This window comes from Danio rerio, chromosome 20, assembly GCF_052040795.2.
Source record: "Danio rerio strain M-AB ecotype USA chromosome 20, GRCz13ab, whole genome shotgun sequence".
Classification (NCBI taxonomy): Eukaryota; Metazoa; Chordata; class Actinopteri; order Cypriniformes; family Danionidae; genus Danio; species Danio rerio.
In genome coordinates, this window is record NC_141040.1 from 52,747,721 (window position 1) to 52,763,504 (window position 15,784).

At 33.3% G+C, this 15,784-nt stretch overlaps 1 protein-coding gene across 2 annotated transcripts in view; it reads right to left on the reverse strand.

Moving 5' to 3' along the window:
• The window catches only part of xrn2 (5'-3' exoribonuclease 2), an 83,451-nt gene that overhangs the window by 29,317 nt on the left and 38,350 nt on the right, over positions 1-15,784 (reverse strand). For both annotated transcript variants that reach the window (NM_001001944.3, XM_087296365.1), the window contains 9 exon segments: positions 2,427-2,555; positions 2,639-2,707; positions 3,541-3,597; positions 3,730-3,809; positions 8,655-8,752; positions 10,157-10,240; positions 10,329-10,401; positions 15,342-15,431; positions 15,539-15,646. In NM_001001944.3, coding sequence (NP_001001944.2) covers positions 2,427-2,555; positions 2,639-2,707; positions 3,541-3,597; positions 3,730-3,809; positions 8,655-8,752; positions 10,157-10,240; positions 10,329-10,401; positions 15,342-15,431; positions 15,539-15,646 — 788 coding nt within the window.

Genomic DNA, 15,784 nt, shown 5'->3' on the forward strand with positions numbered 1-15,784 from the left:
AAAACAAGATAACGGTGCTTTTTGTTTGGAAAAGGTATATGTCTGTCATGATATCTATTTTTTTGTTGTACGATATATTGCACTAAAATATATTGCAATAAATGTTATTATTAAGACATTATGCAAGTACACGCTTCCAAAGAACACATTTTATTCTTTTGAATATCTAATTTAGTCATTTTAATTATTTAATACTTAGGAATAATTAGAAAAACATATCCTAAATAATAATAATATTAATAATAGTAATATTAATAATAATTACAACAACAACAACAACAAATGTAAAAAAAAAAAAAAAAGTGCTACGTAAAAAGTAACAGGCTTCGATATCTGTTACAAGATCTATTTTCATTTGTCATGCACCCACATGAAAATAGTCATTTATGTAGTAAATACTACAGTGTTGTTTTAACCATACGGACACCTCCAATAGAGATAGAGACATTGCCCAATCAGCTAAAGTGTTGCTAGAATGGTTAAATAAAGTGTTAAAGTGGCACGAAAATGAGACCGTTTCATTTTACTGTTTTTAAAAAAAAAATCACTGAACTGTTTGAACAAGACCCACCTGTCTGCAGTGTCCAATCAAACAGCTTTCATTAAGAAATTAAGTCTTTGGTAGGCATTCATCAACACCGATCTGTCCCCAAAACACCATGAATAATTCATCTGTCGTCACTGAATCCCGATTTCTCCAGATGTTTAATTAGCCCGTTTTATTGAACCAACAACTGCACTGATTTGATTTATTTTTACACAATGCCACTTTGAAAAACATGGGTAACCACAAAATAGTTTAAAAGATCATTGGCAAACCTTTTGCCCAATCTCCAGTCATTTATTTTCTCAACAGTAAAACTGATCTACACCTTTGAAACAGTGTTACACCTTTGTACTTATCTGTCAAGAAAACTTTGTGGTCCTCTCCTAACATTCATTCGGTCAATATTTGGATGAATCAGATTGACATTTTCTAACCCGTAGAAAAACTGACTTATGACTTAGAATTGGATGGTTTCTGGCATATCTGGAATTCTCTATGGGAGTGTCTGGAGAATAAATATTGAAAGTATATTTTTTGTTAATTTTAACCTTTAAAAAAAGACTTTAAATACTAGCATATTGTTGATAGTAAAATAGACCAGTGATTCTCAACTGGTGGGTCGTGGCCCACTAGTGGGCCTCCGCGATCCTGCAGGTAGGCCGTGAGGTAGCTTAAAATTAACACTCAATATTATACTATAATTATAGTTTTTATCTCTTTTTGCATGTTTTTATCTTTTTTGTCATATGTAACTTTACTGTTTTTGTATGTGTAATGACGTGTTTTTTTTTTTATTTTAGGTTGCCCTTTAAAATCTGGCAGGGGGCAACAGATGAAAACTCTGGCTTATTTACAGTTTTACTGTTGATTAATGAGCATTGTCCCTGTTTCTTTATTTAACCAGATAAAATCCCATTGAGATCAAGGTCTCATTTACAAGGGTGACCTGGCCAAGAGGTCCGCAACACACGATTTATGAAAAAAAAATTAAATAATGATAATAATATTAATAATCATTAGAAAATTTATATAATATAAAAATACAGCTCAGTTGTTCAGCTTTACCACATTGCAATATAATAAAAACACAAGCTTCAGACGCGCTCTGACAGAGCCATTTACTGTTCCTGTTAGTGATCTGCAAACACAACCGCCATCAGATCGATGCGATTCAACAGATTTAGGGTATTGTACTGTATTTTACATTTGTCTGTGTATTTTTGAATGGAAGATATTTAATAGTAGATATCAGTCAAACCAGTTTCAGGCAGAAGCTGCTCTTTTGCAATTTGCCAGTTGTGTGTGTGTGTGTGTGTGTGTGTGTGTATATATTTATATATTTGTTTTGTTTTTTTAAATAAATTGTTTTCATTTGTTATTTATTTATATTTGGTGATTTTTAAAAGTCAAATTACCATATTTTTCCACAACCAACAGAATATAAAGTTATTAGTTGCATAAAAAAACAATAGCCTTTTGATTTTTTTTACTGTATCGCGACCCCTGAGGTGATTACATTATATTAAAGACACAGCAATGGCATCAGATGCAACAGATCGATTTTAAGCATCAGGTTAAACATTGACACCATTTACAGCAATCAAATAAAACTAATTAAAGAATAGACTTGAGGCTATTGTGGTGTGTGCACTGCTGCATGAATGTTTCATGTTTATAGTCACTTCAGAGAATATTGGGGGTCGAGTCAGTAACCGTTTTTTTTTTTAGAGGTTGCAGGTTGAAAAGTTTAGGAACCCCTGCTTTACAAGATTATTCATGCTTAGTTAATGTCAGTTAACTAGTGTTAACTATTGAAAAAAATATTCTAAAGTGTAACCAAAACATCAAATCAACTAAAAACACAGATTGATTTTCTTACTTGAGTTTTCTGAAAGCCGATTGGTCCAGATGGGCTTGTTGGCGGTTTGGATTGAATCCCAGCTGTGGTCTCCATGGGCCGCGGTTACTTTGCTCCCAGTCGCCTGGTTTCAGTACCTTATTAGGGATCCTGGAGCACGAAATAACACATAAATGCTAACCCTTACCGAAAAAGCTAATTTATGCATTATCAATAAATAGTGCAGCACTTACTTAGCCCCTGGCAGGATAACAGCCTTGAACACAAAGCCATCGGCATACTGTGGATCCTTGAATTTGATTCTGCAGACAAAAATCGTCAGCATTTAAGTGCAACACTGGATATTTAATAATCAAGGGCCGTTCAGATGAACAGCATCAAGGGTAGAATTTAGACCAGGCACCTTTAAATAACTACACTTTAAAACTGTTATAGTTTTATCATAAAATCTATAAATAAATAAGTCAAGCACAAGTACATAAAGTATAAAAATAAAATTTATATAAAATGATTATGTAAAACACAAAACTGTATAAAATATAGAATTTATTTTAAAATTATATAGAATTAAATCTAAGCAATTAGAATTAAACCTATAAAATAATAGAATTAAATCCAAAGCAAATAGAATCAAAGAAAAATAAATGATTGTAAAAATAAAAATTTTATGATAAAAAAGTAAATAGTAAATATAAAATAAGCATGTAAGTCTAAAATAAAACGGAATAACTAAAATTATATAGAATTAAATCTAAAAAACTGAATTAAAATCTAAAACAAATAGAATTAACCATAAAAATAAATGACAGTAATTAATAAATATACAACAAGTGAATAGTTAAATATAAAATAAACGTATGTCTAAAATAAGATAGAATTAAATATAAAATTAAATAGAATTAAATTTAAGTAAACAGAGTAAAATATAAAATAAATAAATGTAAATATAAAATAAATGTAAAATAATTGTCTAAAATAAATAATTTGATATAAAAATAAATTAAATCTAAAAGCAAATAAAATCAAATCTAAAAAATTAAATATAAAAATAAATAGCTAAACATAAAATTTACCATTTAAAAATATATAAATAAGAGAAAAGCACTACAAAGCTCCACACAAAGCAAACTCTTACCCAATAGCGCAGTTGCTGCTGATGTCTCTCAGCACTGGGATTGGAGACTCCACTAGTCTGAGGAGAACAAAAGCCATGTTTCACAGGATTTGAAAAGCTTAACTCTCAAGTGCCTCAACAGACACAGCCCAAGTAATGAAAACACAGAAAAGCATCAAGAAACAAAAGATAAACGTGTCGTCTCCTTACTTATCTGGTAGAATAGGGTCTTCATCAAGATTTAATATACCTTGGATTCCATGACAAAACTCTGCAGGGATCTCAGTGGCCTTGAAGAGAAAGATTGGGAAATTATTGACTGACAAACTAATATATAAGAATATATATAATAATATAAGAATCATTTATTTACACTAGTACAAATAAATCTATTATTAAGGTAATAAATCAAATCAGGTTAAAATTGAGATTATAAAAAAAAAAATAATAAAATAAGATTAAATCAATAAAAATAAATTTAAAAAATTAATGAAAATAAATTAAATTAATACAATAAAAATACATGAAAATGAATAAAATAAGATAAATAAAATCAATGAAAATAAGCAAAAATATAAATACATGAAAATAAATTAAATAATGAAAATTTTATTAAATAAAAAATAAATAAAATTAGATGAAAATAAATAAGTAAAAAAGATTATAAATAAAAATAAATGAAATAAACAATAAAATGAATAGAAATAAATAAAATAAAAATAAATGATTTAATAAATGAAAATATTAACTTAAATAAAATTAAACGCATGAAATAAATAATTGAATAAATAAAATTAAATAAATAAATTAAAATAAATAAAAAAATTTTACTAAATATGCATGAACAATGTTCCTAGTTCTAGACTAAATGCAAAAAAATAATAATAATAAAATAAAACTTTATTTTAAGTCGAAATCAAGATTTCACACACCCTAATAGTAGATTTGGCTTAATATAAAAACTTAATTCAAATTATTAATTAACTTTTGAAATCAAAACATTTTTACAAAAAATGTTTCTTGATTTAAAAATTTTGATATTTGGTCTAGAAACAAGACAAGCAAAGGACAGCTCACACTGATTTTTTATAACCCTGAACGATTGCAGCATGTCAGACTGCTTAAACATGACTCCCATGTCACACTGTAAGATTTCTAAGAGCTGTCAATGTCAGACTGAACGACGAAGACTTGTCAATTACGAAAGCCGTGACACTTTCACTATCCTGCGTTCTGAAATGATTCCTCACAGCAAACGTAAACAACCTGTACCGTCAATTTTGCACACAGCGCATCTCATTAATGAAACCAGGAAGAAACAAATGTTTGTGACATTTCCCTGCAGTCATACGAATTGACGCAAAGATTGAGTCATCAGATTTTCTCCTATTGTTTCTTAGGGTGCTTTCACACCTACACTTTTGTTTCGGAACGTGTCTGGATTGCCCAGTTAGCGCGGTTTGTTTGGCATATGTGAACAGGGCAATCGCGCTCTGTTCCGCACCAAAGTAATCGCTCCGAGATCGCTTGAATGAGGTGGTCTCGGCTCGATTGAAACGAACCCTGGAGCGGTTCGATTGCAGTTAGAAAACGATTCGATTCGAGCGCGGTTATATCACAGTGTTTTATGGATATGTAATAGGCATACGGCGATATGAAGAGAATTATGAGTATGGTGGCAAGTTTCGCGAGTCTCCGGATGCCCACAACGAGTGATGATCTCCCGGTAATCTCGCGTCTCTCTCCCGATCCTCAAATAGGCTACGTCGCGCACCCTTCTCACCCCTCCCCACCGCATCTCTCCTCAGACACATCGCGCACACACCCTGTCAATCACCATCAAACCACCACATCTCTTGACAGCTTAGCGGGACGCTGCAAAATAAACCCTGACACTCTGACCAATGTAAGGAGAGTTTACTCGCACATGACTTGTTTTAGCTCTTTTGGTCAGATTAGAAACTTTGCAGTGTGAAAGCGAACCGCTCCAAGAGCAAAGAGCCACAATGTAACATTTATAATCTCGGAACAACTGAATCGATTCACAGGTGTGAAAGCACCCTTTTGCTGTTGTCACACTGCAGAAGAGAGTCTGAAATCTTCAGACACTGACAAAAGTTCATTAGAGGAAAAATCTGGTATTGCAACTGGTATCAAGCAGCTGTCTGTAAACATGCCGAACCAACAATCAAAGATCACAGATTTTAGCCTAGGATTTTAAGAGTTGTTTAGGATTTGACAAATTTGTCTCAGATGACAAAATCGTGCAGCTGAAATCTCACAGTGTGAGCAGGGCTTAAGAAACAAGTTAAGTTTTTGAAGTGCGCACTGCATTTCTTTACTAAAACTTAGTTTGGAATAACAACAATACAGAAAATAAGAACATTATAAAAAAAATTATTACCTAAATCATTTTCCGGCAATCATAACTCAAAATCCTGAGGTAATTTAGTTGGTAATGCTTTGCAATAAGGTACCATTGCTTAATGTTCAACAATATCTTATTTTCTTCAATATAAATTACTTTTAACATTAATAAAAATAAAGTGTCACTGAGGTCATTTTTGTTAACTACCCTTAATCACTATAGCAGGGTTCAACACTAAGGATTTTTTCTCACCAAGTTCTGATTTTTACTTGCCCTGCCAAATTTTACTGGCCCCACCAAAAAAAAAAAGTGAAGCTAATAGCTATTTGAATGTGTGTGTGTGTGTGTGTGTGTGTGTGTGTGTGTGTGTGTGTGTGTGTGTGTGTGTGTGTGTGTGTGTGAGAGAGAGAGAGAGAGAGCGTGTGTGTGTGTATTTATGGTACGTTAAATTTTTAAAATGTTTTTTTAAAGGAAAATTATTCAGTTCATCAAGGCGACATTTACAGAAATGTCAAAAATGTTAAATATTTATTAAAAGTTTAAATAACTGCTTTCTTATTGCATGTAGTTTCAAATAAAACCATTTTTCCAGACATTATTGCTTTTATTACAATTACTATTATTCTGAAAAGTGGAGTAATAAAGCTGAAAATTCATCTTTAAAATCACTGGAATAAATTATGAAATTAAATGATAAACTACTTTTGAACAGTTATTTATAGTGCAACATTTAACAATTTTGCTGTATTTATGATATAATAAATGCAGCCTTGGTGAGCAGGAGAAGCTTATTTTAACATATTAAACAAAAATACTGACCCCAAACTTGAGCAGTTGTCTATATAAAATAAATTAATTAATTAGTTAAAAAAAAAAAAAACCCGAAAAAAAAGAAGCACTTTTCCGACGGTCCCTTACTGAGAGCTCCCCTCTGCACGAGCTCTCCCTGCTAAACGCAGATTGCGAGGGCTTAAACGGAGCAGTGCTTGCAATGTCGAGTGGAAAAAAAAGAAAAGAAAAAAAAAACAGCTGTGAAACATCACCAGCTTTGTCTTTTTGTAGGAAACACACTAGATCTTTTTAGGGTAAGAGGTTTTTGAGTTATTGCAGTCCATCAATGAATGTGTGTCAGGAAGAAGTTATTGAAAACAAAACAAAACTAACCTAACCGCGCTGCCCATCGTTCTCTCTTCGCATAGCCGTATATATGGCTATTACACAATCATAATACACTGTGATATAGCCTGGTTTGTTAGTTCGTTGCGTTGTTTTGTTTTCTCACTACAGTCAATCCACTCAATCGAGCAGAGACCATCTCATTCAGGTGATCTCAGACTGATTGATTTGGCACGGATGTGGCCCGGGCCATCGGGCAGTCCTTATTGTCGAGCCCTGCTATAGACTTACATACAAACTAATAATTTAGTTCAATACACAGCGTACAGACATGTTTCTTTACATTGTACTATTATTTTAAATTCTTAAAATAAATTTAACATCTTCACACATTTAGTTCACATTTAGTTAATGCACTAAGCACAACTTTGGATTTTAATCTTGCATTAGTAAATGTTGAACTAGAATAAAAAAAATCTAAACAAAAAGTGCTTCAGGGGTAGTTAATGCATCTGTGCTCTTTGCAAAAGGATTTCATAAGGACAAAACAATGAAATCAAATCCAAGACACTCAAAGTAAGAGAATATTACAAAAAAAAAAGTCTTCATTAACATATATAATGTTATATACATATAACATCAGAAAGATCCGACCCTTCTTATCTGAACATGCAGCTCAACTCCTTGTTCAAGCTCTTGTTCCCTCCAAACTGGATTACTGCAACTCTCTACTAGCTGGGCTTCCAGCTAACTCTGTCAAGCCTCTTCAACTGCTCCAGAATGCAGCAGCACGAGTGGTCTGCAATGAACCTAAACGAGCACATGTCACTCCGCGGCTAGTCCGTTTGCACTGGCTGCCAGTTGCTGCTCGCATCAAATTCAAAGCTCTGATGTTTGCCTACAAAGTGACTTCTGGCCTTGCTCCTTCTTATCTGCTCTCACTTCTGCAGATCTATGTGCCCTCCAGAAACTTGTGTTCTGTGAATGAACGTCGCCTCGTGGTTCCATCCCAAAGAGGGAAGAAATCACTTTCGCGAACGCTCAAGCTCAATCTGCCCAGTTGGTGGAATGAACTCCCTAACTGCATCAGAACAGCAGAGTCACTCGCTACTTTCAAGAAACGACTAAAAACTCAACTATTTGGTCTCCATTTCAATTCCTAATCTGCAATTGCCTCTCTGAATATCACACTAACTGTACCCAAAAAAAAAATTTAAAAAATAAAAAAAATAAATAAAAAAAAAAAATAAATAAATATATATATATATAAATATATATATATATATATATATATATATATATATATATATATATATATATATATATTAATACTACTAATACTTCCCTTCTTAGACTTTACAGACCTGAAACTTGCCTATAGCACTTATTCATTGTTGCTCTTAGTTGTGTAAATTGCTTCCTTGTCCTCATTTGTAAGTCGCTTTGGATAAAAGCGTCTGCTAAATGACTAAATGTAAATGTACATGGCTATTCATTGAAAGCTGCACTATGCGATTTATTTTTTTCTATCTTTGAGTACCATGGACTTATGATTTCATTGTTCATTATTAGTTCAATGTGAGTGAATACACTAATATTAAGCAACGATTGTAAAGTGTGACTGTTCAGTTGGATTAATGTAGATCAGTACCGTATGAGATTCTGCACGGTAGAGCTCCTGGATGAAATCACAAAGAGCGTGAGACCTTCCCACAAACATCACATCACTCCCCAAACTGTTCCTCCTCACTGCAAACACGCATCAGACAGTACAGTCAGATTACAATTACAACAGTAAAAAGAAAAGAAAAAGCATAAACACAAGTAAAACTCTTATAGCGAAATCTGAGGGAACAATCATGCACAGCAGTGTTCAAGAGAAGTTTATGCAAAAGATGTACATCGAATTTATGTTGGATACAAAGGAAAATTTACTGAAGAAAAAAAAAAAAAAAAAAAAAAAGAAAACAGCCATTGATTTCCATCGCTTTTTCTTTTTGTTTCTACTATGGATGTCAAAGGCTGTTGTCCTCCACCAACATTTCCAGCAACTTACTATTATTAGTAACACTTTACAATAAGGGTGTATTAGTCAAATCTGTAAGTTAATAGTTAATTTAGTAACATGTTAACTCTGTGCATTAACTAGTGTTAGCAAGCATGAATTAGGAAATTAATAAAGCATTAGTAAAATTTAAACTATGATTAAAGTATTGTTCATTATTAGTTCATGCAAAGAAAAAATAATAATGACATTAAATAATGTAAATAAAATGAGTAAATATAATCTTAAAAAAATATATCTTTTTTTTATTTTTCAACTTTGACTAATCAAGCATTGTTCATTTTCAGTTTATGCAAGTTATTAATATATTAACTAACAATAATGTTATCTTAGTTGTGGAAGTGTGGTGAGTTTTTTTTTCTTTTGCATGTTGGTCACACTTCATCAAATGAACTTAAATATTACACAAGGTTAACACAACTGTGTATTTGGTTGGCCGCCCACTCATAGGAAGGTTCTCCACTGTTATACTTGTTTGCAATTTGAATATAAAGACTCTCTCTGTGTTTTGCTGCAGTCCAAAAGCTTTAGTAATGGATTTATAATCTTTTCCAGACTGGTAAATCTCTATTTTTTGTCTCAATTGTTTAACTTATTTGGATCTCTGCATTATGTCTAACTTTTGAGGATTTTTTGGTTTACTTCCCTATGGCCGTTTCTCAATTTGCGTTCTTTACAGTTCCTGCCATGTGTTCTTTTGTAACATTATCATCAACAACCAAAATTTTGTTCCAATACTCAAGATCGTAAAAACAGAGGGCGCATGAAAGTTCCTGGATGTCTATGCATTTTGGAATTTTGTTTTCCCTTTAATAATAAAAACTGCATGATGTGTTTACTCGTGTCATCGACTATTATTTAAATTAGTTTAAACATCTGAAACAGTAAAGTGTGACAAACATGCAAAACATTTGTTTCAGTAAGGGGGCAAACACTGACACAACTGTTTGTACACAAATATATAAAAACAAAATGTCCTGCAAAATTCTGGAGGGATATATTTGGAAATACAAGCATATAACTGGCCAGAGACTTCATTCAGACATTCGGTAATATAGTGTTAATGATTTTAAATGTACAAGTCTGACCTTCCTCTGGGGTCAGGTCATTGTAGACCTCTGCTAATGCGGCCCGTAACCTCCGCTCATCCACAAACGGTAACAAAGCAACACCTGTTAGACAGAAGAGCAGATCTCAAACATGGAAGAGATAACAGTATTCACTTCGTTCAAACTGTGAGGATCATAGACGAGTGCTGACCCTGCCAGGCGTACTTCTTCCCATTCAGATCAATGGCAAAGTCATCAGGGTAGAAATCAATAATGGAGGATTCCTGCACAAGACAAAGAGAAAGAATAACTGAAAAACTTGACACAGATGTGTGTCCGTTCAGATTATTAATGGTTGTGCAAGTCTTTTGAATATTTTCTTTGACTTGACTATTATTCAAGAATCTTTTTTTATACATTTAGAAAGACTGCTTGTCATAAATCCTTACAAAAAAGTCATGATTATGTTAATAATATTAAACTGCCTTCTTAAAATAAATGCATATTGCTCGTCACACCCATGTAAAGATTAATAGGTAAAATGAAAATTTAAACAATGGACAAAAAAATGATAGTTTAATATTTACCAGACAAAAATATAAAAATAAAGATTTATTAATACAAAAGAATAGCCAAATGCTTGTTTCACATTTACATGTGTATTTTTTTTTAAACTGAAAAAATAAAATAAACAGCCTTTTTTTTGGCCAAATTTCTAATGGAAAAATTAAAAATTCCATTAAAAATTCTACATATAATTGTTAATATTACATTTTTGAGAGGAGGGAAAACTGCTAATTGCTTATCTCGCACGTTTAATGAGGGTTAGAAGAGATGGTATTTGACCCCAAATGTATAGGTGACCATCGTCAAGTGGTTGTACATGACCATCCTATTGATCAGGCAGAAACCGATAAGTACTTGGGCATTTACATCAACAGTTCTTTCACATGGAAAACAAACATTGAGTGGGTTTGTTCTCGTTTACACCAGAGATTATAATTTTTACGGAGGTTGGAGTTTTTGGAGTTAACAAGGAACTGATGTTTTATAAAGAAGTATTTGAAATCATTGTTAGATATGGTATCAGTGTGGTTTGGCAACCTGTCTGTTCAGTGTAAATCTAAATTGATGCATCTCTTAAAGACAGCATGGAAAATTGTTGGGCACGATGAATATTTTAATCCTCAAGTTTTATATGAGAACTGCGTCCTCAATCAGGTGGAAAGGATTATGAACTCATTTTTTGTTTCCACATTACGAACTGCTTCCCTCTGGTAGAAGATATAGAGTCATAAAGTGTAAGTTAAACCCGTATAAGAAATCCTTTGTACCGATTTCAGTGAGTTTATTTAATAAGAGAATATCTTAATTAGAATTATAAATTTTGTAACTGTTGTATTTTGTATTGTTTATTGCTTGTATTAGTGAATGACTGCAGCAATATGGCGATGCCCATAACAAATTTCCTGTCAAGGACAAAAAGGTTTACTACTACTATAAACAGAATACAAGTCGATGTACATATAAAAATATTTACTTTTACATAACCTAAATGGTCTCTGAGGTTTGCTTTGGTGGTTTCAGAGTTTCTCATTTAATTCAGTGTTTTCCTTATTGTGTTTTTTTTCTCACTTAAATCAACTAGAAATTCTGGTAACAACAATATGGCACACGCTGTTAAAGTATTTACTAACATGAACTTAATTTAAAAATACTCGTCCGGCATTTATTACTGACAGTTCAACATTTACTAATGCATTATTAAAATCCTAATTCATGCTTGTTAACATTGGTTAATGCACGGTGAGTTAACATGAACTAATGGACAATAAACAATGAATGACTACTTTCATTAACTAACATCAACACATTTTACATTGTTCATTCAGGTTAGTAAGTACTTTACACCAGGGGTCACCAATCCCGGTCCTGGAGGGCCGATGTCCCTGCAGTGTTTAGCTCCAACACCTGCCTGGGTGTTTCAATTATACCTAGTAAGACCTAGATTAGCTGGTTCAAGTGTGGTAATTAGGGTTGGAGCTAAAATCTGCAGGACACCGGCCCTCCAGGAACAAGTTTGATGACCCCTGCTTTACACATTGTTTCCCTAACTGTAAAGTGTTACCAAAATTCAAAGTGAAATTTGAGTAAATAAAACGAAACTGTTTCTCATTTTTACACCAGTTTTGAAGCAAAGTTATATACCTATAATACAAGGGATCTCCCTCTGGTCCAGTGTTATTTAACTAGTCAAGCAGTGCCATATTGTCTGCATGTTTAAATAAGATCCAGGATTGATGTTTTAACTTAAATTGATGTGCAGCAAGAAGTAAGGGTGATAAAAACGCTTTCGTGTGAAACTCCTGTATTCACTGTGTTCATTATGGAGGTTTAACGCGTGTGCTGCTGGGGATGTTTTCATCCACTCTTGGGTGATATTAAGTCTATTTAAGCAGAACTTTATTAGCTAACAAAAAGATATTTGGTGACAAATCCTATCGTAAAACATTTGGGCAAAATGCTTTGAAAATGCTCAAAATAACAATACACGTTGCAGAAAACGACTACCCTTTATTATGTTGGTGGTAGGCACGGGACCGTTTTTAAGGTTTAACGCTGTTTGGAAAACTTTTGTTATACCATTCCTACTGTATCTGTAAGTTTTTTTTTTATTTTTCTTTGTTAAATATTTGTGTTTTTTTAACAAATATTTTATTTGGTTGTTTTAGGGCAAAACAGGATCCTTTCACTTCTAAAACTACTGTTTAAAATATTTTAAATGTTTCTTAAAATAAAAGTGTTTAATAGGGGAAAATGTTGTTGATTTTTTTCCCCTGGCATTTAAAAAGAACAAAGAGCAGTAATTACAATACCAGGATACTGTGAAACTGTGATTTTTTTTTTTGTCCAAGGTTATAATACCGTCAGAATCTTATACCAGCCAATGCCTAGTTGGAGGCTGCTTTTGCCCCATTGACTTTCATTATAATGACTTTTTTTTTAATTGCATTCTTGAATGTTGCTGGTTGGAGATAAAATGTCATTTTTCATCATCAGTTGCAGTTAGGGATGCTTAAAATAATCGATTAACAGTTAACTGAAAGGGTGCGTTTGTAACCGATTAATGGTATCAGTTAAAAGATTGTAAATTTTATTTTATATATTTTTAATTTGGCTGCATAAGGGGCCGATTGAATGTGCTTTTTGCGTTAAGAGGGGCATCTTTTGAATGGTTTACTAAAAGCCGCAATTGTTTTGCATGCGGCTAAACCCAAAGCAGCAGTTTGTACTAGTGCTAGCTGTTTGAATTTATCCAGAGCTGTATGAATTTACTAATCTTGAATAATCACAATAGTATTAAATATTACAATTGTAACAACATAGACAGCAACACTCTTGCGTTATCAATACACAGCTGATTCAGTCGTTTCATAGTGACAAAAAAAAAAAAGAGGGCCGCGGCTTTTTTCCTTGTCAAAGGGAGCGAGGTGCGAAAATCATGTTTGCTCTTATCAGACATATTTGTTAACTCGAGAAACGATAACGTGCAACCACACGTGTCTACAGACATATTTGCCAAAAAAGCAAAATGGAAGAATATTGCTGTTTAATATAGACGAGTTGATGCCAAACCAGCGCTGATGCTGATGGCCTCCTGGATCTGCGTCATGAACACAACAAATAGGCTTTAGCTTTCATTTTACAGCTTATTAAGCATGTATGCAAATTAATGCAATATTATATTTAAACAACAAAACTGTGTACAGAAAGTCAACATATGCGAGCGTTGTCATTGTCTTTTCATCACGAAGTGCGCGCACTTGGGAGGGGAAAGCATAAATCAAGACATAGCTTAATCTTTAAAAAAATGATTTCTATTAAAAATGTAAAAAGGCTTCGTAATATAATAATAACAGCAGGGCATTAAAAAAATGCATATTTTTCGTGGAGCAAGTGATTTGAGGAGGTCTGCTATTTTTATTTGACGGAAAAAAAAAAAGAAAAACATGATAGGGGAAAAAAAAACAGCCTACGCCCATTCTTAAAAAGGATTCAATAAGTGTTTTCATTTTGTTCTCCAAATTAATTATTTAAGTGAAAATAATTTAGGTCAGGCCTATTTATTTTATTTATTTTATTCTGTTTTTCTATGCCGTTGGAAACAAGCATGTGCGTGAAGATGCACTGTTCTTATGTTCTGTTATTAATATGCTAGCATGTTAAAATAAATCAGTATTTTAAAATGCAATATTTAATGTGTCAGACACAAAATAGATGCGTCAATTTGTTTAAAATAAAATTAATAGTAATCTGACCAGTTAACCGTTAAAAACCAATTAACGAGCGGTGAGTATCGGTTAGCAAAATTAACCGAAATGAGCATCCCTACTTGCAGTGCAAAAAAGCTTAGTACCTGGCTTTCATAATCAGTTTAGCTTATGTCTTTAGCATTTTTATAATGTAGATTGTGTCAAAGCAGCTTAACATAATAGTTCTAGTAAAACCGAATCTGTGTCAGTCCAGTTTTCAGAGTTGAAGTTCAGTTAGGGTTGCATGATACTGGAATTCGATACATTGGAGCGTTTTAAAGCCGCAATTCATCAGTGGATCGCTTGTATGTCAGTTTATAGACAAAGCAGCTGATCGGCATGACTTTGAAATACTCCAATGTTCCTGTATCTGTGTTTACACGCAGTAAGCAGCTGTGAGTTCGGTGAACTGATGAGCTTCACGGCCAATCACAGTCATTACTGTTGAGCACATGAACACAATGGCAAATCAACGTGCTAAACCAGGCTTTATATGGAGTTATACAGAGTAGAGTGTGAGTGACCTTTGCACAATTATCTTTAGATGTCTGAGAAAATCAAAATAAGCATCTCAGCCATCAGAACATGGTAAACATAGCGTTTATGCACACACAAATACTAATTATCTGTTATTCTCCATATAAAAGCCAGATTTTTTCTGCACAGGCCTATCTAAAGGATTAATGGTAATCAACAATGATGATCAACAGTAAAAATGACATTATATCTCTTCCCAAAAGGAAGCTGTAGCCATATGCTGTCATGGCCTTGCAACCAAAAAGTTCATTATAATTGAAGTCATTGGGACAAAAACAGCCCCCAACACAATGAAAGGGTAGTCCATTGTATCAATAAACATGGGATATTGCATGCAAACAGTTTCACAAATAAAAGGTGAATCGGTCTCTCACTGGGTCTGACATCAGAGCTCTCCAGGTTGTGGGCAGGAAGTTTCCGCTGGCGGCAGGAAACACACCCATCAGCTGCTCCAGGGGTTTAAACTACAGAATTACAGCAGTGTTAAACCAATCGAAAAACACAAACAAAACAAGCAACAGCATCAAAAACAAATCGGCCATAAGAGCCAATGCAATGAGTGTCAAATTACCGGTTTGGTCCCTTTCTCGAAATCACTGAACATGCCCTTGATGTCTTTGAAGTCGGAGGCAAACGGAGCATAATGAAAGGGAAAATACCACTTCCAGGATGCGCAACCCTGTGACATAAAAAAAAGCACAGACACTTAGAGATGGTCTGTCGTACAACACAAAGATAAGTTGAACACATCTTCAGTTACTTCAATCAGAAATGCTCCATTTTTTAATGTTTTTTTTTTTTGAAAGACCTTCAATCC